This window comes from Aquarana catesbeiana, linkage group LG01 (assembly GCF_042186555.1).
Source record: "Aquarana catesbeiana isolate 2022-GZ linkage group LG01, ASM4218655v1, whole genome shotgun sequence".
NCBI classification, from domain to species: domain Eukaryota; kingdom Metazoa; phylum Chordata; class Amphibia; order Anura; family Ranidae; genus Aquarana; species Aquarana catesbeiana.
The window spans coordinates 146,369,277-146,393,879 of NC_133324.1; the positions used below are offsets into that span (position 1 = coordinate 146,369,277).

The 24,603-nt window shown below is 41.9% G+C and overlaps 1 protein-coding gene across 3 annotated transcripts in view; it reads right to left on the reverse strand.

Moving 5' to 3' along the window:
• Positions 1-24,603, reverse strand: part of ACOT12 (acyl-CoA thioesterase 12) — a 129,449-nt gene that overhangs the window by 14,212 nt on the left and 90,634 nt on the right. For all 3 annotated transcript variants that reach the window (XM_073624443.1, XM_073624444.1, XM_073624442.1), the window contains 4 exons: positions 22,452-22,602; positions 13,105-13,160; positions 5,063-5,126; positions 2,678-2,761 (listed from right to left, as the gene is read on the reverse strand). In XM_073624443.1, coding sequence (XP_073480544.1) covers positions 2,678-2,761; positions 5,063-5,126; positions 13,105-13,160; positions 22,452-22,602 — 355 coding nt within the window. The remainder of the gene's footprint in view (positions 1-2,677; positions 2,762-5,062; positions 5,127-13,104; positions 13,161-22,451; positions 22,603-24,603) is intronic.

The window sequence follows — 24,603 nt, forward strand, 5'->3', positions numbered from 1 at the left end:
AAAAAGGAGACACTCCTGTCACTCTGCTCTCTCCTATAAGCAGTTCCTTGTTTGCACATGGGCACTGCAGCATGGCCAACTGTCTCCTTCTATATCTGCCTGGAATTCAGCTTCAACATCAGTCATGTGCTTGAAAAGAGGGAAAACTAGAAGACTAATCTCACTATGTGAAGCAGACAGAATGGCAGGTATGGACAGAAGGTAAATTCATGGATTCATGAAATAAGGGAGGCTACAGACTTTGTACATATAACTTTTGTAGTATTAAAACAAAAATTGTGTCCTTAATTTTCTTCCCTGAGCTCTACAGGGAACACATCGAAGCTGCTACATATAGGGGTCGATTTACTAAAACTGGAGAGTGCAAAATCTGGTGCAACTCTGCATGGTAGCCAATCAGCTTCTAACTTCAGCTTGTTCAGTTAAGCCTTAATCAAAAAATCTGGAAGCCGATTGGTTTCTATGCAGAGCTGCACCAGATTTTGCACCCTGTTTTAGAGAGTCAACCCCATAGAGTTAACAGGGCCATTGCATTTTAGATGCAAATCAGTTATAACACAGTACCCATATGAAAGGCACACAACTTTTGGTGTCTATGGGTACATGCTTATTTTGCCCAATAGGAAAACAAGCCCTGCTCTTCTATCCACACACGCTCACTCAGTTTCACTAGAGAAAAAAAAAAAAAAAAAAAAAAATTATATATATATATATATATATATATATATATATATATATATATATATATATATATATATATATATATATATATATATATATATATATATATATATATATATATATACACACATATATATACACACACACATACACCATTTCTACATAGTATAGTTTCTAGTTTGCACACACAAATAAAGTGAATTTTGATGCACATCAGTTTGTTTTCTCAATTTAGAAACAGTATGAAGAACAAACACTAGAGGGCAGTGGTGCATTAAATAAAATTACACAATTTTCTGCCAAAGCTTTTCAGACACCTATTATCTAGTTCTAGTAGAACGCCATAAATTATTTTAACAAACATAAAATGTCTCCAATTATATTTACAAGTAGGGGTAGTTTAGAAGGAACCTGGCATATTTGGATACCTAAAGAGTATATACTATGCCTTTAACTTTTCTTACTGTGAACGCCTCCTCCAGTACTTTGTGTATGAGAATATGCCACAACTAATATTACTTTCAGCCTTGTGATCATTTTCAATGCTATAATAAAGCCCGTGCTACTGTATATACACTAGCCCTGATCATTTTTAACTGGCAAACTATTGATTTTATTAACGATTCAACAATAATTCCCTTATTGTGACCGGCCAGTCTTGATCCTGTTTGCTTACCATAGTCTACATTTAACGCCCTATGAGATTTTATCTTTAAATCCTAATTTGCACATGTCACGGTCACCATCTGTCACCTCCACCTGCCACAGAGTCACTTTAGTGGTTACATGATCTGTGGCAAGTTGCCAACTATTTTTTTTTACTAAACTGATCTCTCTGGGTATTTACAAACAATGATACCAGTGATGGCTGCAGTTAAAGTGATTGTAAGGGTTCATTTTCCTTTGTTTTTTTTAAAAATAACATAACATACTTACCTCCACTGTGCAGCTCGTTTTGCACAGAGTGGCCCCGAACATCCTCTTCTGGGGTCCCCCAGCGGCTCTCTCAGCTCCACCCCACATCAGATAACCCCTTAAGAAAAGCGCTCTCCTGAGAGGGTCCCGAGTCCAGCATTCGGCGTCCATAGCCGCCAAATGTATGACTTGGCCCCACCCCCCAGTGCCCGCGTCATTGGATTTGATTTACAGCAGCGGGAGCCAATGGCTGCGCTGCTATCAATCTACCCAAATCAAGAGCCGAGAACCCCGGGCAGCAGGGCCGTCTTACTGAGCGGACACCCGAGGGCCCGAGCGTCTAGAAGGGCCCGGCTGTCTGGCGGGGATGGGAGAAGGCAGGAGCGGGTGCAGGACTGCTCCGTGGCTGCGCTGGCTTTTGGAATGTGTATGTTTTTATTGAGCTGATATTGGGCTCTTTGCTGCCCCCTCTGGTAAATTCCTGCATGTGCACCCCTCGTGTGTCCTGCAAAAGAGCTGGGAGCCCTTACCCTGCCCTAACAAGGGCGGGGTTGTGTATATATATGTACACACACACACACACACACACACACACACACACGGGGGGCTGCAAGCGTACAGGTTTGAGGGGGGCTGAGAGAGTACAGCTCTCAGGGATTTTTTTTTTTTATACCAAAGACATGTAGCAGAATACATTTTGGCCTACATTTATGAAGACATGTTTTAAATTTTCATAATTTGATGCGTTTCATAGCGGAAAGTAGAAAATATTGTACTTTAATTCTTAGGAGTAGGCGCCTTAAGAGTAAGAGCATTACTTCGCCCAGGGGCACATGATGCTATTAAGATGGCCCTGCCGGGCAGAGAGACAGTTCCAGGGCTCATGTAAAGTTTCGGGTCAAGTTCCAGGGCTCAGGTAAGTAAAACAGGGGGCTGGGGGGTTGTCACAGGATGCATTAAGGTGAAAAAACACAAAGGTTTACAACCCCTTTAAATGTGTGTAGGGTTTACATGCAGCAGTAATATAAAGCAAAAAACAAAAAGTTGCTCTCAGATTTGAAAAAACAAAAAACAAACTTACAGCCCGCATTGTGCTGCTCAGTTCCCATCCATCAATGGCAGCAAGAAAGGTCAGTGTGGCAACATTATTATAGCCAAGATATGCCTGGGACAGAAAAAAAAAAAAAAAAAAAAAAAATCACACAACAGTAAAGAATAAGAATTTGCTAGGACTTCCATTTGTTAATTTCCTTCTTAGCAGAATGCATAACAGATTTAAATTAAAAACAAATGTCATATTATTTCTATGAATGTACAATTAAGATTCTAAACACATTATTTACAATTTATTGAGCTCAAACTTATGTCTCTGTCAGCAATAGGGTTGTTTACTCAGCCACAGGATCGGTTGCCTCCTGTCGATATCCCCCAGGCTCTTCTTAGAAACGAGATGTAGACTCACCACCATAGGACAGTTGGACGCTTTCCCACCAACTTCCTCCTTGCACCCTCCAGTGAGCTTCTCCAGACCCCACTTGAACCCTTGTTCTCAGCTTGCGAATAGGCCCCCCCCAGCTAAGGCTAGCTGAGACTTTGGTGTCTGCCTCACAAATGCTTCCAGAAAGCTGCTCCAGGGACAGAGACCCTGCACAGGGGTCCCCTTTAGCAGAACTGGACCCAGGAACTCTGTCTGCTGCTCAGGCCTCAGACTATTTATGGGCTCTCTTGACACCTCCTGGGAACACCTCCCCAGGGATTGGCTGAACTCCCACAAATATTTAGGTCCTGTTCTTCCTCCTACTATACTTGTAGAACCCTCTAGCAGACAGGAGAAGTAACAGAGCAGCAACCTGTGAAACACTGAGCAGGCCCTAAGCAATTAGTCATTGCTCCACTGATTACAGAGGAACTAAAACTAAATTTACCTAGCAGCCTACTCTATACTAGGAGGGTGCTACAAAAGTAATTGGTGCCAAATTTATGGCCACTACAAAATGAGGACCTTCCTTGTGATGGGGGGAGGGGGGGCAACAGTAATATATATGACCAACTGTATTCTTTGTGTAATGGGCAGCCAAAGGAGGGAATGACAAAGATGTAGCATGAAGACCCCTTTGAAGACCCCTTTCACGCTGGGGCCCCGCCACATGTGATAAAGCACTGCTAGTTTTAGCGGTGCTTTTCGGCCGCTAGCGGGGAGCTTTTAACGCCTGCTAGTGGCCAAATAAAGCGTTAAAAATCGCTTGTGTCGCAGCTGTGCCGAAGCGCTTTGCAGATGCTTCGGCAGCGCTGCCCATTCATTTCAATGGGCAGGGGTGTTTTGGAATCAGTGTATACACCACCCCCAAACTGCCCCAAAGATGCTGCTTGCAGGACTTTTGCCAACGTCCTGCAAGCAAACTGCCCCAGTGTGAAAGCACTCAGGCTTTCACACTGGGGAGGACATAGGAAGTATTTCAGGCGCTTTACATGCGCTATTTTTAGCGTTAAAATGCCTGAAAAATGCCTTCAGTGTGAAAGGGGTCTAAGAGCTTGTGTGTGTGGTGGGTTAAAAATAGCCTCAGTTTTATCCCCCCCTCAATTGCCCCCTTAGGCTTCTGGACACAGTTGTATACATGCCATGGCGATGATCCTTTGCTTTCACAGCAAAAAATGGTGCTTCATGTTCCATTCAAGTGATTGGAGCCATGCTGCAACTCCAAAGATGAAGTGTAAGCAAACCATGAAATACACAGCAAAACCCTAGTTTGCTAAAAAGCCTATATTCTATCTATCCAGTCCCAAGATTTACAAGGCCATCCAAGTAGTGCAGCCAGGCTAGTAACCTGGCATTATTCTATTGGTTAGGTTACACCCCCTTATTTGTGAATGGACACTGAAGCAGCAGCAACATGCTGGTAACCTGAACAAACTGCACTCTCCTTTCAGTATGTTCCTTATCAGTATATTTGCATGCAGCAGATCTGATTGGTTCCTAGTGGTGCTTCTCCCTCTTCTCAGTTTTACTGCTGTGTTACCAGGTCAACTGTTGGCACTTGCACACTAGTTGGATTTGAGATATATATATATATATATATATAATTATAATATGCAGAGCTGTATTCATTGGTTGTTTTTATTTATCTTTCTGGAGTTTAGCTTTTAAATGCTACTAGCCCAACAGAAGATTCTCTTCTTTTTTGGCCACATAGCAGGTATGGTTTAATTGTAAACCACAACACAATCCCAATCACTGTTTGGAAGAAAAGGAAAGATACAGAGAGTTGGACATAAGTAGTACTGTGGATGTGAAGTTTAAATAATGGCGTTCAGAGGAATCAAATATTACCCCTAAGTGTATAATCAATTTAGCCATAACAGTCGCTTTCAAAACAAACATTATACATTTAGAAACCATAAAAAGAGCATTCATCTCAAAGCTCTAAATTTTCCAATTAAATGACCAGATATTTTAGGACATAAGTACCTGGTTGCCTTTTTCCCAAGGATGAGAGATTGGCCTTTCTGGTTTGCTTGACAGAATATACTTTCTAGAAAGCAGGGACAAAAAAAAAAAAAAACAAAAAAAAAAAAACCACACACTTAAAATACAATATATAAACCTGGCTACTAAAAGAAAAAAAAAAAAAAATTAAACATATATCTACTGTTAAAGTGTAAATACATGCACGTCATCTACATATCTGTTATTGTGTACAGTAAAGATGGGCCAAACACCCCCTGTCTCGGTTCACGCCAGAACTCTCGAAAATCGCAAAAGTTCGTACTCGTATGACAAACCCTATCAAAGTCTATTCTAGTCCCATTTTGAAGGCTTATCTACAAGTTAAAGCCCATAAAAAGGGTATGGGGACCCGGCTACTGCTCTGGGGGAACATATACCAATGCAAAAAAAAAATAAAATAAATAATAATAATAATAATAATAATAATAATAATAATAATAATAATAATAATAAATATATATATATTTATTTTTTGTATTAGTTAGACTTACCTTTAACTTGTTTTCCAGGACAGCATCTGAGAGAGAGTGGCTCCTCCCACTTCACCACAGGAAACACCACTTACCCCAAATTTAAAAAGGAGGCTTCCCCACAGCTCTACAGTTGTAGCAGAGTACCTCCGGCCCAAGCTGGAACACAATCACAACATGGTTAGTGGCAGCATAAACCAAGGGCGGGTCGTTGCTGTCCTGAAAGTCTCCTGGAAAACAAGTTACCGGTAAGTCTAACTTGAATTTTCCCTAAACGTCTTACAGGACAGCACCTGAGAGGATAAACAAGACTTACCAACTAGGAAGGGACAACAGCCCGCAGGACCTTTCTGACAAATGCCTGATCACCTGCTGACAAATGGTCCAGACTGTAATGACAAACATTAAGTAACTTGACTACGTAGCAGCCTTACAAAATTTGATCTGGGGTGGCACCATCTTTTTCTGCTCATGTAGCGGCCAGAGCTCTAGTAGGAGTGTGCTCAAATTCCCAGCGGGGGAGACAATCCCATCTGGGAGTAAGTTTCCAAAATAGCTGATTTTAGCCATCTAGCAATTGACTCCTTTGATGCCTGGCGGCCCTTCTTGTTGCCAAAAAACAAAAAAACAAGAAGTCAGAAGACTTAAAGTACCTTGTTACTTCTTGGTAACGCAACAGAATTCCTCACATCCAAGTTGTGAACTAGACTCCTTTTCCCCCGAAGGGTTTTAAGAAAAAGTTGGCAGCATATTCTCCTGCGACTGGTTATAAATTGATGCAATTTTTGGCAAAAACCCCGGATCTATTTTTAGTATAATCCTATCTGGGTAAACTGACAAAAAAGGTTTTTACTGATAGAGCGTGCAGTTCACTGATTCTTCTTGCGGATGCAATCGCAACTAAAAACACCGTCTTGAGAGTTAGATCTCTTAACTAAAATTGATTGCAATGGTTCAAAAGGTTCCTTTGTGAAGGCTTGCAAAACTGAAAGATCCCACCTAGGAAAATGATTAGCAGGAGCTGGCCTGGATCTAACAAGTGCCTTAAAAAAATCTTGCGACAAAAAGATACTGAAGAAACTGGTCTCTCTAGGTATACTCCCAGGGCAGCCACTTGCACCTTAAGAGTGCAAATTGCAAGACCTTTGTCTGCACCATTTTTTAGAAATTCCAAAACTGACACAATGGGGGTTATTTACTAAAGGAAAATCCAGTTTGCACTGCAAGTGCACTTGAAAACGCACTGAAAGTGGACTTGGAAGTGCAGTCGCTGTAGATCCAAGGGGGACATGCAAGGAGAAAAACAGCATTTTAGCTTGCACATGATTGGATGATAAAATCAGCAGAGCTTCCACTCATTTCAGATCTACTGCAGATCAGATCTAGAGCGACTGCACTTCCAAGTGCACTTGCAGTGCAAAGTGGATTTGCCTTTCGTAAATAACCTCCAATATCTTCCAAAGGTTCGATTAGTATTGTAGACCCTCCAAACTTTAGCATAAATAAAGTTCTGAGAATCCTATTTCCTGAACAGCTGCTCCTCAGATACCAGGCAGTGAGGCCTAGTCTGGCTACACCCAGACCGGGCCTTGTAGTAAATCCCGTCTGAGGGGAAGATGCCAGAACCGTTTGACTGCCATTTGCAGAATGGTGTAGAACTAGGCTCTTTTCGGCCAGAATGGAGTAATCAGAATTAGTGCACTTTCTTTCTGTATTTATCTTAATACCAACAGAAAGGAGGGAAGGCATAACCAAGCTGAAAGTCCCAAGGATGTGCCAAGGAATCTATCCCTAGAGAACCCCTGCCTTAGTGAAGAAAAAAAAAAAAAAAAAAAAAAACAAGAATTGAGGGTGCTGTGGGTTTTATTTTGATGCAAGCAGGTCCACCTGCGGATGCCCCCACATCCTGGTGATCAACGAAAAAATTTGTTGATTCAAGCTCCATTCTGCTTCCTGAATTTTCCGTCTGCTCAGAAAACCTGCCACTTAGTTTAGTGTGCCTTTGAGACGAACAGCTGACAAGGAGAGTAAAGGATTCGCCGCCCACTCCAGGATTTACGTTGACTGCAACTGAAGAGCCTTGCTTCTTGTGCCCCCGTTTGTTCAGGTATGCTACGGTAGTAGTCTGATCAAATCTGCACATGGGGTCCCTAGAGGTTTGGAGAGAAGACAGCCAATGCTAAGGCGACTGCCTTCAACTCCCTCCAGTTTGAGGACTTTTCTGCCTTGGTTCGGGACCAAACTCCCCATGCTAGATTCTGATTCCAGTGGGCCCCCCATCCCCACCCGCTGGCATCTGTCGTCACTTTTCTTTTGGTTGGGAAAGACCATAGTAAGCTTTTGACACAATTGACTGGCTTTCTCCACCACCAAAAGGGTCCTCTTGACCCGGGTTGAGAGCTTTACTTTTGTGTCTAAGGTTTCTGGACTGTAGTCCCATACCCTTAGGAGGAAACTCTTGAGTGGCCTGAAATGGAGCCTCGCCCATTGAATGGCTGGCATCGTTGAGGTTAAGGTTCCCAGGGCTGGCAAAACCTCTCACCTCGATACCTCCCGATTTGTCTGTAGCATAGCAGCTACACTTTTTACCTCGTTTTTCTTCTCTTCCGGAAGGAAGAGATTCTTTGCTTTACTGAATTTATTTGTTGACCTAGAAAGTGAACCCGTTAAGCCGGACTGAAGTTTGATTTTTGAAGATTCACGGATCCAACCCAAGGCCTCCAAATGACTGCAGCCTTGCCCAGGTCTTCTTGCAATTTTTTCCTGGAAGGGACAAAGAAGAGGAGGTTGTCCAGATATGGGGACTACTGCAATTCGCTGAAGACAGAGCGGGGCAAGGGCTTCTGCCATTACCTTCGTAAAAATTTGTGGTGAAAGACCAAAAAGGGGGGCCTTGGATTGTAGATGCAGCACCTCTATATTTACTGCCAGCCTGAGGAATGTTTGGGACTGAAAGGCTAAAGAGATGCATACCTGCATGTTAGTAAAGTCGATCAATGCCATGAAGCATTCCTTGGCCGACAGATTCCTGACTGTAAACATTGGCTTCCTTACCAGATAGGTATGGGAATAGAAACCCTCACGACGTTCCTCTGGAGATACCTGAATCACAACCCCCTGTTGCATCAGATCCTTTAACAGGTCCTTCATTAGGTAGGGCTTTTGTTGTGTCCCTTGGCAAGTTTGTCACAAAGTAGCTTTCTGGAGGAGGATCCTAAAACTATTTTGTATCCCTGGAACAGCATGCCTAGAATATATTGGTTTCTGTCACTCTTGCCCAGTGAAGGAGGAATTCCTGAAGCCTTCCTCCCACTGGCAATGAAGAGTCATTGCGTTTTGTTGGTTGGCGCAGGAGGATGGAAAAAAGGACATTCCCTCTGCCTTTGCCCTTGTGTGCTGACCAATTTCTTCTTTTCTCCTGGGGCTTACTGCCTTGTTACTTAGCCCTTTGAGGTCAAAAAAGCTGTTTAGCTGGTTGTTTTTTTTTTTTCTTCTTAACGGGGAAAGATCTTTTGGTCAGCTGTCCCATCTAGAACCGAATCTAAACCAGGACTCCCATAGAATGAATACCAGTTTACTTTTGGATACCGCAGCCCCCAGCCAGGTCTTCAACCACAGAGCTCTCCTGGCTGAGGGTGAGTTAGTTAAGGCTGGAGATCTTGCTGTCATCCTTATCGATGCTGCAGACACATCTGCAATGTAGGCTACAGCCGCTGACAGGGTTAAGAATCAAGAATCTCTAGTTTGGGTGAATCCGCTATAAATGTGGGCTTTTAGCTGGTTTACCCAGTACTCCATATTTCTAGATATGCAAGTAGTAGCCATGGCCGGGTTGAGCTTGCCCATGATGGATTGCCAAGCCCTATTAAGTTGTTGATCCATCTTTTTGTCCATGGGATCTTTCAGTATTCCCATGTCCTCAAATGCCAGGTCAGTTGACCTGGATACTTGGGAAAAGGCTGCATCGAGTTTAGGAACCTTATTCCAAAGTGCCTCTGGGTCTTCATCAAAAGTCAAACGCCTTTTATGTGCTCTTGGGGAAAAAAAAAAGGCTCTCTCTGGTTCTGCCCATTCTTTTAATGGCCTCAGAGATTACTGAATGTACTAGAAAAGTGCGATTTTTTTTTTTCTTTGCCTAAAACCAATGTGGCATAAACTGCCTTTAGCAGACCATCTACTTGTTTTAAAGACATTTTGTATTTTGAGGGCGCATCTTCTGCCCCTTCCTCCTCTTACTCTGAATCCTCTTTGGAATGTCCATCTTGGGTAGGATGACCCACCTCGGCTTCCAATGCTGGGATCAACTGTGAGGTCTGAGAGGATCCTGAGGTAGACAGCTGACTACCTGAGCTAAAAGATTGAATGGCAGCATCCAGCTCTTTAACTGGTGCATGCTCTTTTACGCTTGATTAAATCACTGCATGCAGAAGAAGCTTCTTCCTTAACCAGGGAGTCATTGCATATTTAACAGAGTCTTCTTCCACCCCTCAGGTAACTTTTCTTTACATGAAGGGCACTTTTTGACCGCCTGGTCAAAGCTCTTAGCCTGCCAAAACTACAAAAATACACAAAAAACATCCCAGCGAGTCAACCTAACTTCTCAAAAGGCTCAACACAGGAAGAATAACGAAGAACTCCATGTGCCTAGACAGACCTCAGCCACCGGGGGGGGAATGGAGAGAGACCCCACAGTATATAGGGTAGTGCAAAACCCCTTAACTGAGCCTTGCTGGTGCCTATGCCTGTCACCGCTGCCACCGTCTCTATAGTGGTGCTGCAGCGTCCTCACGTGGCTTAGAACGCTGGTTCTGGACTCCACCTGCGCCACATCGGAACCGGAAATAGGCACCAGATCCGATCCTCCCTCTGCGCTGTTTCTGGCATAGTGATGCCGCACACCTGCTCCAGAGCGCCACGCCTTCCCGGATACCTCACTTTCGGCCAGGCGAGTCTCCACTCTGCCAGTCAAAAAGATGGCGACATTCGGTACATTAGGTGGGTGGAACAAAGAAGAAAAAAAATACCCCCTGCAGGCTCTGGCACCGAAGCAGGAGGAGAAGGAGCCCAACCATTAGCCACCCCTGGATTTGGTATGGGAGGGAGGAACGGACTGTCTGGGGGGGGGGGGCGCTTAAGTAATGGTGGAGCAGGGAGTGTGGCCTCTCAGGACAACACCTAAGCGTACCCGACTCCACTAGGTGTTCCCTTGCCAAAGTTAACAAAAACTGATGAGCTGTGGGGAGAAGCCCCCCTTTTAAGTTTGGTGGAAGTGGCGTTTCCTGTGGTGAAGTGGGAGGAGCCACAGTCTCAGGTGCTGAAGTGAAAGTCGTTTAGGGAAAACATGGTTTTTAAAAGGAGCAGTCATTTTATTGAGGCTTAAAGTTAATCAATAAAAAATAAAAATTTCTTTAATATAGTGCCTGGGGGGTCCCCTTTGTCTGCCTGTAAAAGGGCACATCTGTACCACCTATAGCACCTGCATGCAGCAAAACTGACTTTAAATAAAATTTTAATTAATTTTCCATGCAAGCTTTCTTTATTTGGACAAGCTGGAATTTGGACGCTGGGCATGTGGGCGGCAGGGAGTGTGTATATATATTTTTTTCGATGCAGCAGCTGGGGCAGAGAAATGTACCTGCTATACTCTACAGCTGGTGGTGTGCTGCTGGCAGACGTGTTGCAAGGACCTGTGACACCCTTTGCTATACCATCATCCCTGTCAGTGGAGGCTGATGAGAAGTCATGAGATATAGCGGGGGTAGACATGAAAGGTGAGGAGTGAGAAGGCGAAGAATTGTGTCCCTTGTGTGTGGCTTTCAGGTGTTCTTGCCAATGGACTGAGTGGTGGGAGCTTAAATGCCTTGTCAAGCATTTGGTACCCAAATGGCTGGTGTTTTTGCCATACTTGCTTTGCTTGTGGCAAGGATTTCAAAATGTCAACAGTGCAATCGGCTGCACATGTGCTAAAAAAAGGCCAAGACAGCGGAGCTGTGGGAAGTGGGCTGGGAGATAGCAGCTCCACAACCTGATGGAATAGCGTGGCTGCTCTCTACTCTTCCATGATGGCTGCCTCTGGAGGACATTCTGCCTCATTGGGGTGGTTTCTCTCCCTCTGCTCTATCCGGCACCCAAGCCGCATCAGTGACATCATCCCCTACATCCTCATTACTGGAGCCAACTGGCAATACGCTGCGGATGGGGAAGCATGACTGGCCCTCTCTGTAGGCCCACGTTACCCTCTTCCTCTGCCTCAGGACCAACATCAGAATCAAGTAATGTCTGAATCCTCAAGAAGCAAGTGGCTGACGCAGTGTTCAAATAATTCATCTGACTGCTCCATGCATGATGCTGGGGCTATGGCAGGAGAGGCTATGACAAGGAGGCAGAATAGGCTATTCTGGCAGCTGCAGTGGACTGCGTACTAGTGCCAGCTTGGGTCAGAGTATGAGGAGGACAAGGATGGTTTAGTAAGCCAGTCCACCACCTCCTCTACATGGTGGAGTTGGATAGGAAGGGCAACATCACTAAACAGAGACCAAATGTGCCCTACCTGAGGATAGACCACTTCCACCTTTGCTTGCTGGCCCCCTCATAGTGGCATGGGAACATCTGCCTCTCCTTGTTGGCCTCCCAGATTTAATAGAAACTGGGAAATGTGCGATTGGCATTTTTCTTAAATTTTTTTTTTTTTTTTTTTAGGGGATGTGTGTGTCCAGCAGCAGTCAGGTATCATTTCAGCCTCTCCCAGCAGAAAGAGGGACAGCTGATCACTGGATTGGTAACTGACTGGATTTACATTTTGGTGTAGAAAATTAAATATCTAATACACTGACTAAAGGTCTTGTAGTAGTTTTATGCAAAAACGCAAACTGCAAGCTTTTTGCCCACCTGCCCAGTTTGTCACGGTTTATCCTTACTGGGGTTAGTGTCTCCTACTTTGGGGGTGGACTTTTTTTTTTACAGGATATAGGATGGACAATTTTATTTGAGCTACATGCTTTTGAATAGCCTGTACATCAAATAGGTTTAAAGCTGTGGTTAATGTTGCCAACTTTATGGGTAGAACGGGGTTTTATGCAATTTAAAATGATCACTATTTGATTCCAGTCTTTTTTACTAAGGTTGTCGGTTTATGGCTATGGTTTAGGAGTTAAACAAAAGTTTAAACTCAAGTCGAAATACTAATAAAAGGGCCACAGACAAAACTTTTTCACATCATTTGTCTGGTGTTACATTATATTTGTTTACTTGCATATTGTGCATTTTGGGATAGGGTTATAGTGGGCATACAGCTTCCCATGTGTCATCTCAAAAGTTAACAATCCTCAGCAAGGCTTTAAATGTTACATATATTAGTGGTTTTAAATAAGGGACAATTCATACTAAATAAAAACATTTGCCAATATAATTTGCCTCCAAGAGAAAATGTTGCGCTTTATTGTGAAACGGATCATTCAAAAGAACCAAGTATTGCCAGATGAAAACAAAATTTCTTAAGCCAGATACTAAATGAAATTAAAAAATGTAAGCTACCTGGCCACGCGAATTTTCCTGCGTGCGATGGCTCCACGAAACCGTCTGATGCTGTCCTATAAAGATCAGAAGCAACTTTAGAAAAGCAAACTCTCCATATATCCAAAACATATGGAAAACGGTCTCCTCAATTTCCATAATTTAGCATTTTTAAAACTGCTCATGTATGATAAACTAAAACATTTTAACATTACGAATAATAACAGTAAAATAAAAATATTTTAATGGCATCAAAAAGGGTAACCGAGTCTCCACTGCTTAAGGTGTAACCTCAGCAATTACAAAATGTGAAAGTACTATGGGGCCTAGCGGCAGAGGAAACCCAGCATTGTCTGGCTGCATAATCTATGTATCTAAGCAGCAACAGCACTGAGCATTGTATTTTGGCTAAAATTTAAAGCGTATCTATAGACAAAAGCTTTTTCTTACCTTTGACTAGTGTAGGAGATTGTTAAAACCCCATTTCAAGTTATTTTTTGTTATCGGTGTCTCATTGGGAAGATATACCTCAACTTTCTGTCCTGGAGATGTGACAAAGGAGGAAATCCCTACACAGTGAGGGGTATTTACTAGAACCAGATGTCCCCTCTGGCACATTACGACTTACTGTATATATACTGTATTTATTGCAATTTGTGGTCAGACTTTGCACCTAAGGGGTAATGGTGTGGGAACAGGCCCATTTTTTAGTGTCTGTTCTCCTTTTAATGGCATAGTCTGTGCACCCAGCCTTGCCTTGGAGTGCAGATGTAGTTTGCCATGTTCCAACACATAATGGCCAGCATCTATGCCCTGCATGCATATGTGCACATGTGTGGGACAGCTGTTGGCACAAGACCCAAGGGAGTCAGGGTAGCATCTTTCTTCTCCGTTTCTCCTACTTGGGAATTTGGGGTTGCTGGCAGTTTCAGCTCTCTTGTGGCATCTTAACTCACTGGGGTTATTGTGGTCTACCTTCTGGGGAAAAGCCTTTGTTATCTGCTGAATATCATATTCCCTTTAGATAAATCCCCAGAAAACATTGCTGTGGCTCCTTAAAGATTTGGCTGGGAAATCTTTGAAACTTACCATATATATATATATATATATATATATATATATATATATATATAACCTATCTAGGCATCATTATATATTTTCTTCCTTTTATCTCCTAGTGAGATTTTAATATCTTAGAGAGACAGCATTTAAAAAGGAGATCTGTAGTCACAGCATACACTTTTCATTTTACAAGATCAGCACTGTAATGGCAATACACTACTTTTTACTTGCAGTTTCTAAGGACTACATGTCCCATGGTACCTTGCTGCCTGCAAGCAGCATTTCCTGTACTGACTTCGCCTTCTGAAACTATTACAGAGCAGTGCCCATTTACAGGGCATAGAGAATACAGGTCACAGAGTTAAAGGAGGTAACGGCTTGGGGATCTTCATTAAGCAAGTTTGCAAGATCGGTCTGAATTATAGGCATAGACTAGAAATTGAAATACAATAAATAGAAATATGATTTTACATTTTGAACAAATATGCACTTTTAGTGCTGGTGTTGCCATAAAGTGAATTTCCTACCAGTCCAAATTCAAATGATAGTATAAATTTTGATTATATTGGTTTTGTATTATTTTTCCAGACTAGGACAATCGTATATTGAATGCAAATTGATGTTTCCCTTCATTAGAGATCAATGTCCTTATTAATCATCGGCTTCCTCTGAAGAAGTGGATATCTATTTTCAGGAAACCCTTGAGGATATACACATTCACTTTTGTTTAAAAATTAAAGTGGTTGTAAAATTAAGACATTTTTTACCTTAAAGTGATTATAAAAAGGCAGAGGGTTTTTTTTTTATCACAATGCATTCTTATGTGTGCAGCAGCCCCCCTCAGCCCCTCTAACACTTACCTGAGGTCCCTCTAGATCCAGCACAGTTGCAGGAGTGTCTCGGCTGCCCGGGACAACACTTATTGGCAGAGACAGCAGCGGGGCACCATTGGCTCCCGCTGCTGTCAACTTCAGCAAGCCAGCTGCTTGCTGTGGGGGCACTCAACAGGAGGGGGGGGGGGGGGGCAGGAGCCCTGAAGAGGGACCAGAGAAAAAGAGGATCTAGACTGCTCTGCGCAAAACCACTACACAGAGAAGGTAAGTATAACAGGTTTGTTATTTATTTTTTTTAAAGAGACTTTACAATCACTTTAGTGCATTATCTGCATGAAGGTAAAAAATGTTCCAGAATTTATAATGCCCCTCCCCCCCCTTATATTTAACAAGTCCTTTCTTGTTCCACAGTTGTGCCCATCTGCTGCAGCGCTGATCTCTCTGCTCCCAGGACAGAGGCAGCAGCTGAAGCCATTGGCAACTGCTGCCGTCAATCAAATCCTACAAGGAGGGGGTAGGTGGTGGGGCTGAGCTGTGCGTGTTTAGGAGCAAGTCTGCATGTGTGCACTTATAGCAAGCATCTTGCTATAGTGGTGCACACAGAAGAGGGAGGAGCCAAGAGTACTGGTGGGGCCCCCTAGAAGAGGAGGTTTGGGCTGCTCTGTGCAATATCATTGCACAGAGCACGCAAGAATAGATATAGCTATATCTACAGTGGGAACGGAAAGTATTCAGACCCCCTTAAATTTTTCACTCTTTTTAACACTTTGTTATATTGCAGCCATTTGCTAAAATCATTTAAGTTCATTTTTTCCTCATTAATGTACACACAGCACCTCATATTGACAGAAAAACACAGAATTGTTGACATTTTTGCAGATTTATTAAAAAAGAAAAATTTAAATCTCACATGGTCCTAAGTATTCAGACCCTTTGCTGTGACACTCATATTTAACTCAGATGCTGTCCATTTCTTCTGATCATCCTTGAGATGGTTCTACACCTTCATTTGAGTCCAGCTGTGTTTGATTATACTGATTGGACTTGATTAGGAGAGCCACACACCTGTCTATATAAGACCTTACAGCTCACAGTGCATGTCAGAGCAAATGAGAATCATGAGGTCAAAAGAACTGCCTGAAGAAGAGCTCAGAGACAGAATTGAGGCAAGGCACAGATCTGGCCAAGGTTACAAAAACATTTCTCCTGCACTTAAGGTTCCCAAGAGCACAGTGGCCTCCATAATCCTTAAATGGAAGATGTTTGGGACGACCAGAACCCTTCCTAGAGCTGGCCGTCCGGCCAAACTGAGCTATTGGGGGAGAAGAGCCTTGGTGAGAGGTAAATAAGAACCCAAAGATCACTGTGGCTGAGCTCCAGAGATGCAGTCGGGAGATGGGAGAAAGTTGTAGAAAGTCAACAATCACTGCAGCCCTCCACCAGTCAGGGCTTTATGGCAGAGTGGCCCAACGGAAGCCTCTCAGTGCAAGACACATGAAAGATGGAGTTTGCTAAAAAAACTCCAAGATGGTGAGAAATAAGATTCTCTGGTCTGATGAGACCAAGATAGAACTTTTTGGCCTTAATTCTAAGTGGTATGTGTGGAGAAAACCAGGCAGTGCTCATTACCTGTCCAATACAGTCCCAACAGTGAAGCATGGTGGTGGCAGCATCATGCTGTGGGGTGTTTTTCAGCTGCAGGGACAGGGCGACTGGTTGCAATCAAGGAAAAGATGAATGCGGTCAAGTACAGGGATATCCTGGATGAAAACCTTCTCCAGAGTTGCTCAGGACCTCAGACCGGGCCGAAGGTTTACCTTCCAACAAGACAATGACCCTAAGCATACAGCTAAAATAACAAAGGAGTGGCTTCACAACAACTCCGTGACTGTTCTTGAATGGCCCAGCCAGAGCCCTGACTTAAACCCAATTGAGCATCTCTGGAGAGACCTAAAAATGGCTGTCCACCAACATTTACCATCCAGCCTGACAGAACTGGAGAGGATCTGCAAGGAGGAATGGCAGAGGATCCCCAAATCCAGGTGTGAAAAACTTGTTGCATCTTTCCCAAAAAGACTCATGGCTGTATTAGATCAAAAGGGTGATTCTACTAAATACTGAACAAAGGGTCTGAATACTTAGGACCATGTGATATTTCAGTTTTTATTTTTTAATAAATCTGTAAAAATGTCAACAATTCTGTGTTTACATTAATGAGGAAAAAAAACGAACTTAAATGATTTTAGCAAATGGCTGCAATATAACAAAGAGTGAAAAATTTAAGGGGGTCTGAATACTTTCCGTGCCCACTGTATATCTATTTTTTTTTCCCTCAAAGGGGGGGGGGGGTGACTTTAAAACTGCATTTAATTGTAACAAGCCTAACACCTTTTAAACCAGCAATACAAATGTTATACATCTTTTTCAACCTTTTTCCATGGCCTGCCTAATTTACTTGTTGCCAAAGTCAACCAAAATGGTGACTGCTTACACAATTACTAGCACTCCTGTGGAGGAACAAGTGCACTGGAAGTTTTCTCCTGTGCCCTACAAGTTCCAGAATTTAATGCACCTGAGGAAACCCATTCCTGCCTAGCCCCTCCCTGTTCATCTCACCAACCTGTTAGCAGATTGGTGGACATGCTGACATGATTTAACATTCACATGCTTCCTATTCTACCTCAGGAGCTCATACACACATGCGCGGTAGGGCAGAGACGGGTGTCAGTTTTATTTTTAACAAATTGTAATTTCTTTTTTTAGTTTGTTGGAAGCCCCTTTGGGGGCTTTGGTGAAATAGAGAAGGGGACCGAGGACAGATTCTCCCAGTCCCTTTCTCTACAGCCTCAGCTGCCAGAGTGGGGCATTCAGCAGGGGGAATCTGCATCGCACCAGGTGATTAGGGTGTGTCCAGGCACACCCCACGTGCACATCTATGCTCAGAAGCGTTAAACAGTGATACACCCAATTTTTTGAATGTCTTGAGTTTCAAATAATCAATTTGTCTGTTCCTCCCACCCACCTAATAGTCATTTGATTGACTCATCCTTCTCAGGTGCATTAAATGCTGGGACTTGTAGAGCCCAGGATAGTACTCCCTGTGTACTCGTTCTTCTACACGAGCTGTTGATATAGACTGCCACCATTTGGGTTGGTTAAAGCAACAGTTAAGCAAACCATGGCACAATTTTAGTTTAAGTGCAAATGTATAGCATTGATTTTGCCAATTTAATAGGTGTGCTATGTTCATTACAATATTGATTTTAAAACAAAGATGCAGTTGTCTTAAACTGTGCACTATAGCAGCTTATACAGCTCAGATTTAAGCTTTTTGTACCTTATACTGAATAGTAGAGGTACTGCTCTCATGTGGACCTCGATAGCCAACACTAATTTTACATAATCAATTCAAAAGGAATGCCGCTCCCAGGACCACCACTCCTTGATAGAAGCTCACGCCCTACTCAGCCTCACAGGTGAGGGGGAGGGATTTGAAAATATAAAACACCTGACAATAAACTCAGAATTTCAAACACCACACCCTTTGCACAGTTAACCTTCAAAGACCCAGAAAATAGAACGTGTTAATAAAAATTGATTTAGATTAAAAACAGTTGTCTATACAAAAGATACTGGGAATCCACAATTGTTCGTACAGTGCATATTAAAATATATATATATATTTTAATATGCACTGTATGAACAATTGTGGATTCCCAGTATCTTTTGTATAGACAACTGTTTTTAATCTAAATCAATTTTTATTAACACGTTCTATTTTCTGGGTCTTTGAAGGTTAACTGTGCAAAGGGTGTGGTGTTTGAAATTCTGAGTTTATGGTCAGGTGTTTTATATTCTTGTGGCACTCCCAATCTCCAGGTTTAGATATCCATAAGGACAACACTCCTTTTTTCGCCATCTACACCATAGTGATTGTAGTATAGTCTCATCTCCCTTTGGTCTTTCATCTTGTTTTCAGCGGTTTAAGTGAGACTTCATGTCTTAGCATACATATTCCACTGTTAAACTTCTCTTTCCATTTCATTTTGTTTCTTTATTTCTTCTTTCATTCCGTTTGTAGCAGTTTAAGTGAGACGTCACGTACACATATACATTTTCCGGTATATTTCTCTTTTCTTCAATGTTCTTTCATTGTTTCTTCCCCTGGTCATTTGTCCAATTGCCATTTGTATTATATTATTGTATAATTACGGTATATTATATGAGCTACAGTTCAGATTATTTAGCTTCACATTTATAATTCTGTGCGCTTTTGTGGTTGCCTATGTCTTATGACATACTTAATATACTCCATACAATGTGACATTTTTTTGAATGTTTTGAATCTGTCAGTCGCTAATAGTATATTTTTTTTCAATTTGGTCTTTTCTATAGAGCTAACCCTTTAGCGCACCGTAGTGTCTATGTGTATCACATGAGTTTGGCACAGATGCTATATATATTTTTTGTTCCACATAGTGTTCTATAAAACACTTTTCATTATATATATATATATATATAGAATGTCTATTTTCTGGGTCTTTGAAGGTTAACTGTGCAATGGGTGTGGTGTTTCAAATTCTGAGTTTGTCAGGTGTTATATATATATATGTGTAAGCATCAGTAGATGTGAAACACGTTAGCTGCTGTTCCTGTATCATCCACCTCTGATGTGACCTTTTTTGGATTTTATTCCTTTTGTTACAATAAAAGGTGCTTTTTTTGCGGCCATCCAGGATTGATTTTCTCTTTACATAATCAATGGTAGAGGTACTGATTTCATGCAGGCCTTAATTTAGGTACCTCTATTTTATCAGATTTTTTTTTTTTAATATGACTAAAATGTATTGAGCCGTTTTTGGCTATATGTTTGTAAGGTTTTTGACTATTAAAGATATAAAAAAAATAAAAAAATATTGATTTCATTTTATGGAATATGTCTAATCAAAAAAAAGCAGAGTTCAAGGCAGAGAACCTTTTCTTATTTCTGTTGTGTAAAAAACGATAGGTTACCCTCTGGTGAGATCCAGTAACACCGCTCTTTACTGTAAATTTCAGGCTTTTGTTCACATCGATAGCACGTCACTCACTGTACTTCCAGCCTTCTATGTCTATGAGAACTGGGGCTTATGCTAGTTCACAGACTACATGGGGTTCTTTGAATAGACATGGGGAGATTGAGCAAATCCTGGTGTGGGCTGCAGCTAAAGTGTTACTAAAGGCAAAACTTTTTGTTTAATTTTGGATAGAGTGGAGAGGGATTAGGACACCTGTCAGTTTGTATTGCTGTCTGCTCCTGTTAAGGAGATGCAGCCTCTCCATTTGTCATATTTACCCATTATCATTAAAAGTAAAAAACACAAATTTTGAGCTGCATCCAGAGAAGTAATAGAGGGGAATTCTTCCAATGGGGACACTAGTTCTGGTTCCCACAGGGTCCCAAAGGAATTCTCTTAAATTTGCATGGACTTCCGCTTACTTCCTGTTTGGCTATTGGACAGGAAATGAAGGGAAATCTCTGCAATGGGACAGATGGCGAAAAAAAATATATGACAGGGTAATAATCCTCCCTTGCTCTATGTAAAATGAAAAAAAAAAAAAAAAAAGTTTTGCTTTTAGTTCTACTTTAACCGGAAATAGAACAAAATCAGCATTATACAGCTTGGGGAAAAAAAAAAAAAAAAAAAAGGTGTGAAATTTACAGAAATGAGCAGTGACCTAGATGAGGGATAAATCTTCAGCAGAGGTAACTTTTCACATGACCGAACTGAGAAATTCTCCAGCCTAGAGTTCTGCTGTAGTTATCATTTTATCCAAACGAGGGCCGTTTTGTATAAACATCAATCTATAAAACCACTAAAATAGAAACATAAAAAATACTGTGTGTTTGGCCAATATACTAAACAACCACACAGTTCTAGGGACAAAATAAATAAAATAGCTGGCATCTAGAACTATTACTGTTTTTTTTTTTTAGTAAAGTCTAGATTAAGAAGAAGATCATTTCTCTATCAGTACCAGCCTGTACTTTTACCAGCTTAACATATCAAACATGCCATCTTTATTTTCCTGTTGGCAAACTGCTTGTTTCATCTTTGTACCCAATTTAAATCAGTATTACAAGATTTCCTATGAAATAAAAACAGCTTCCATCTAGTCCTAAGTGAAGTCAGAGGTCAGTACCAAATTGACACTTTGAGGGCCCTTTTCAAATGAAAACTAAAAACACACGACAAAAGTATAGTAGCATGGGATCCTCATTAGCATAGTAAGAAACATTTATTGAAAAATTAAAATAGCACACTTACATGCAGATTCTTGACATTCAGCATAAGGATTGAATGTGGACACTGCAAAGCTGCTAATGTGCATTAGTAGCATTTAATTCCCTAAGCCGGCATAGGGAACCCAACTTGACAGCTGTCAAAAAAACACCAAAATGCCCAGTGTCCTACAGCACTATCCACTGCCTCATTGTAACCCCTACTGAAGGGATACTGAAAGGAGAGAGCAGTACGGGGTCAGTAACGCGTTTCAAAAAGGCACAGTCCTTCTTGGATAGGGTTGTAGGACGCTGGGCATTGGCGGCTTTTTGACAGCTGTCAAAATCGGGTTCCCTATGCCTGCTTGGGAAGCAGTAGCATCCGATGCACATTAACAGCTTTGCAGTGTCCACATAAAATCCCTATCCTAATCCAATCCTTATGCGGAATGTCGTCAAGAATCCTACATGCAAGTGCATCATTTTAATTGTTCAATAAATGTTACTTGTATGCTAATGAGAATCCCGGCTTTACATTAAAAATACTGCCCTCATGAACTGTATTCAACCCCTTGATATAGTTAAAGGTTTCAATCAGGTCTCCCCTTTCCCTTCACACTGTACATATCAAGTTCCTGAAGTCTCTCCTGATAAACCTGTACCAAAAACCACTCGTCTTTGACTCATCTTTCAAATGAAAAGGATTCTGTGGTCTTCCATATACACTGGTTCCCAACATTCTGAAAAATTAATTTGTGTGGTCCTTATAGCCAGTCGGGCTCTACCATGCACTGGTACCATTGCAACTTGATTTTAACATTCACTGGTGCTATAGCAAAATAGATGAGATTTTTAAATTGTTACCCGATTTATTGCAATGGTATTTGCTTTTTTTTCCCCAGATGCATATTTTATTATGAGGCCCAGGAAGCACCACATAAATTTCAGTAGCACAGTAAGGAGAGTTCAGGTAAAAACACAGCTTCTCTGTTATGCACAATTGTCCAACAGCATGCTTGTCTCACATTTTCCATTTCAATGAAGAGCAAAGAAAACATAAGAAAGCTGCAGATTTAAAGTAAATACATGTAAAAGCATCTCCATGTGACAAAACCCAATACCAGCAAAGCTGGCATATTTTAAAGGGTTCACTAATCTCATTGCATGAATCTGACCTCAGTGAAAATATTGAAAAATATATGGGACCTCACCTTAGTTGAGGCTTTAACTCTGGGGAACATGACAAACTGGTTGTTGGCATCCAGTGCTTGATAAATGAGGAAAGCGCTATTAATGTGGCGCGGTTTGCCCTCTGTCCACTCCTCACAGTTGTAAGCTTCCACTCTGACACCAACCTCGACACTGCAATAAAGCGCATATAGAACCAAGATCAATGATGAATTACCATAGGAATAGAACAGAAATACCATATCTAAAATTCCAACGCCAAAGCGAATATTTCAACCAATTGGATCAGCTGAGTACAAACAACTCTGTCCTATAATCTGCTGTGAGAGGAGAAAAGCAGCTGTGTCCTTCAGGCACACAATACATTCTACACTTTAAATTAGTAATTTTTCTAGATAAAAGATTCAGCTATGAAAACCCCCGAAGTAATATTAGAGACATTGATGAGTGGTGCTGGTAGTTCCTTTACAAAGAAAGTTCTAGTGCTTTTCATCTGTCTTCATCCGTTAAGTATCTTTTATCTGTTTCAGTGGCACAGATGTCTTCATTGGATTGCCAAGTACAAGCAGAGAAAGACTACTCCTGGCTTGTTGTTCAAGCATGAAAAGAAGCTTCACCAATTCGAATAGGCAACCCTGTAAGTCAGGGGTCTCAAACTGACGGCCCTCCAGTTGTTGCAAAACTGTGGGAGTCATGCTTGTACACGACGGCTTTGCAAAGCCTCAAGGGACTTGTAGCTTCGCTGGAGGGCCGCCACCTACTGTGGATCTATATGAACACTGCATCTACCCAGAAGTTATTGCAGAAAATACAGAAGAATACTCTTAGTTATATACGTTTGATACATTTACTTGGCTTCCTATGCAGCAGTCACTTTATTTATAAAAATTTGTGAAACATAGTGCCAAGATTCCAGTGTGGTGTCAAACATTTTAAAGAGTTTATGTAAACCTTCGCAATACATTTCTAATAGCTGCTCCCTTTTGGTCTGTTAAATATATACCATTGACAGTCGTGTAATATCTCTTCTAGAAGTATAATAAAAAATAACCCTGCCAGACATACCATGAGCTGATAACTTCCTGTGCTCGCTGCTTCTGCCGAGGGGGAATCGTGTTCCTCCATTCAATATAGTGAGTGATCATTGACACACTGGGATTGGCAGGATTGCCAAAGAAAGTGGGGGGGGGGGGGGGGAGTTTACCAAGAAAAATGAATGCATCCAAGAACTGGTAGGCTGCAATAAAATTATAGGCTTGTTTTCGGGTTTAGACATGCTTTGTAATATATCTAAAGACAAGCTTTATTTCTTGGGGGGGTGGGAGGGGTCCCAAAAACATAACACAAAGGATGAAACCTTAAGGCTGGGTTCACAATAGCAGGAGATTTTGACCGGTTCTCTATGGAGCCGGTTCACATATCTCCGCAGCAAGTCCGGTGTGTTTTGCAGAAAAACGCTGTGCGTCTTTTGATCCGTTTCAGGTCCGAATTTAACCCAAAATTCAGGCTGAAATCAGACCTGAAAATGGTGAGGACACACCGGACCCCTGCTGTGAGCCGCATGCGACTCATGTGAACCCAGCCTAAAGGGAGTAAAAATCTGCTCTGTTTTCACAGATCACGCTCTCATTGTAAATTTCTTCGATTCTTCTTACAGTGAAGATTAACAATTTAGATCTACTAGCCTGGTCTCTAGGCTATGGAGAGAGTGAATCTGTCAAGCAAGGACTCAGGCAGAAATTAAAGCTAACCCTTCCACACTTCCTCCAAAATAAAAAACAAATCCAATACATATAAAGAAAGCCGTTTTACCTCTCAAAGGATTTGCATTTTTTTGTACATGTGTTCTTGAGATCTACACAGCGCTACCACAGCACAGCCAGGCAGATGACACCATAGAAGGAATACAGCGGTGTCTTCTCTCTACCCTCAGCCTGATTGAACGGTGATGAGCGAGGAGTAAGATTAGCAGATAAGTTTCATCTCACTGCCCTCTCATTTTCTCATGTTCATCAGCACACCTGGTTGGCTCCATGTCCTGCCGCTCCATTTCTTAGGCAGGCCATTGATGGTGCCATGGTCTTTCCTGCAACCATGAGAACAAGTATGAGTAGTGTTCTGATTTTTGGGTGAAGGCCTACTTTAATTTTCCCATGTTCTGATCAGTCACCAGTG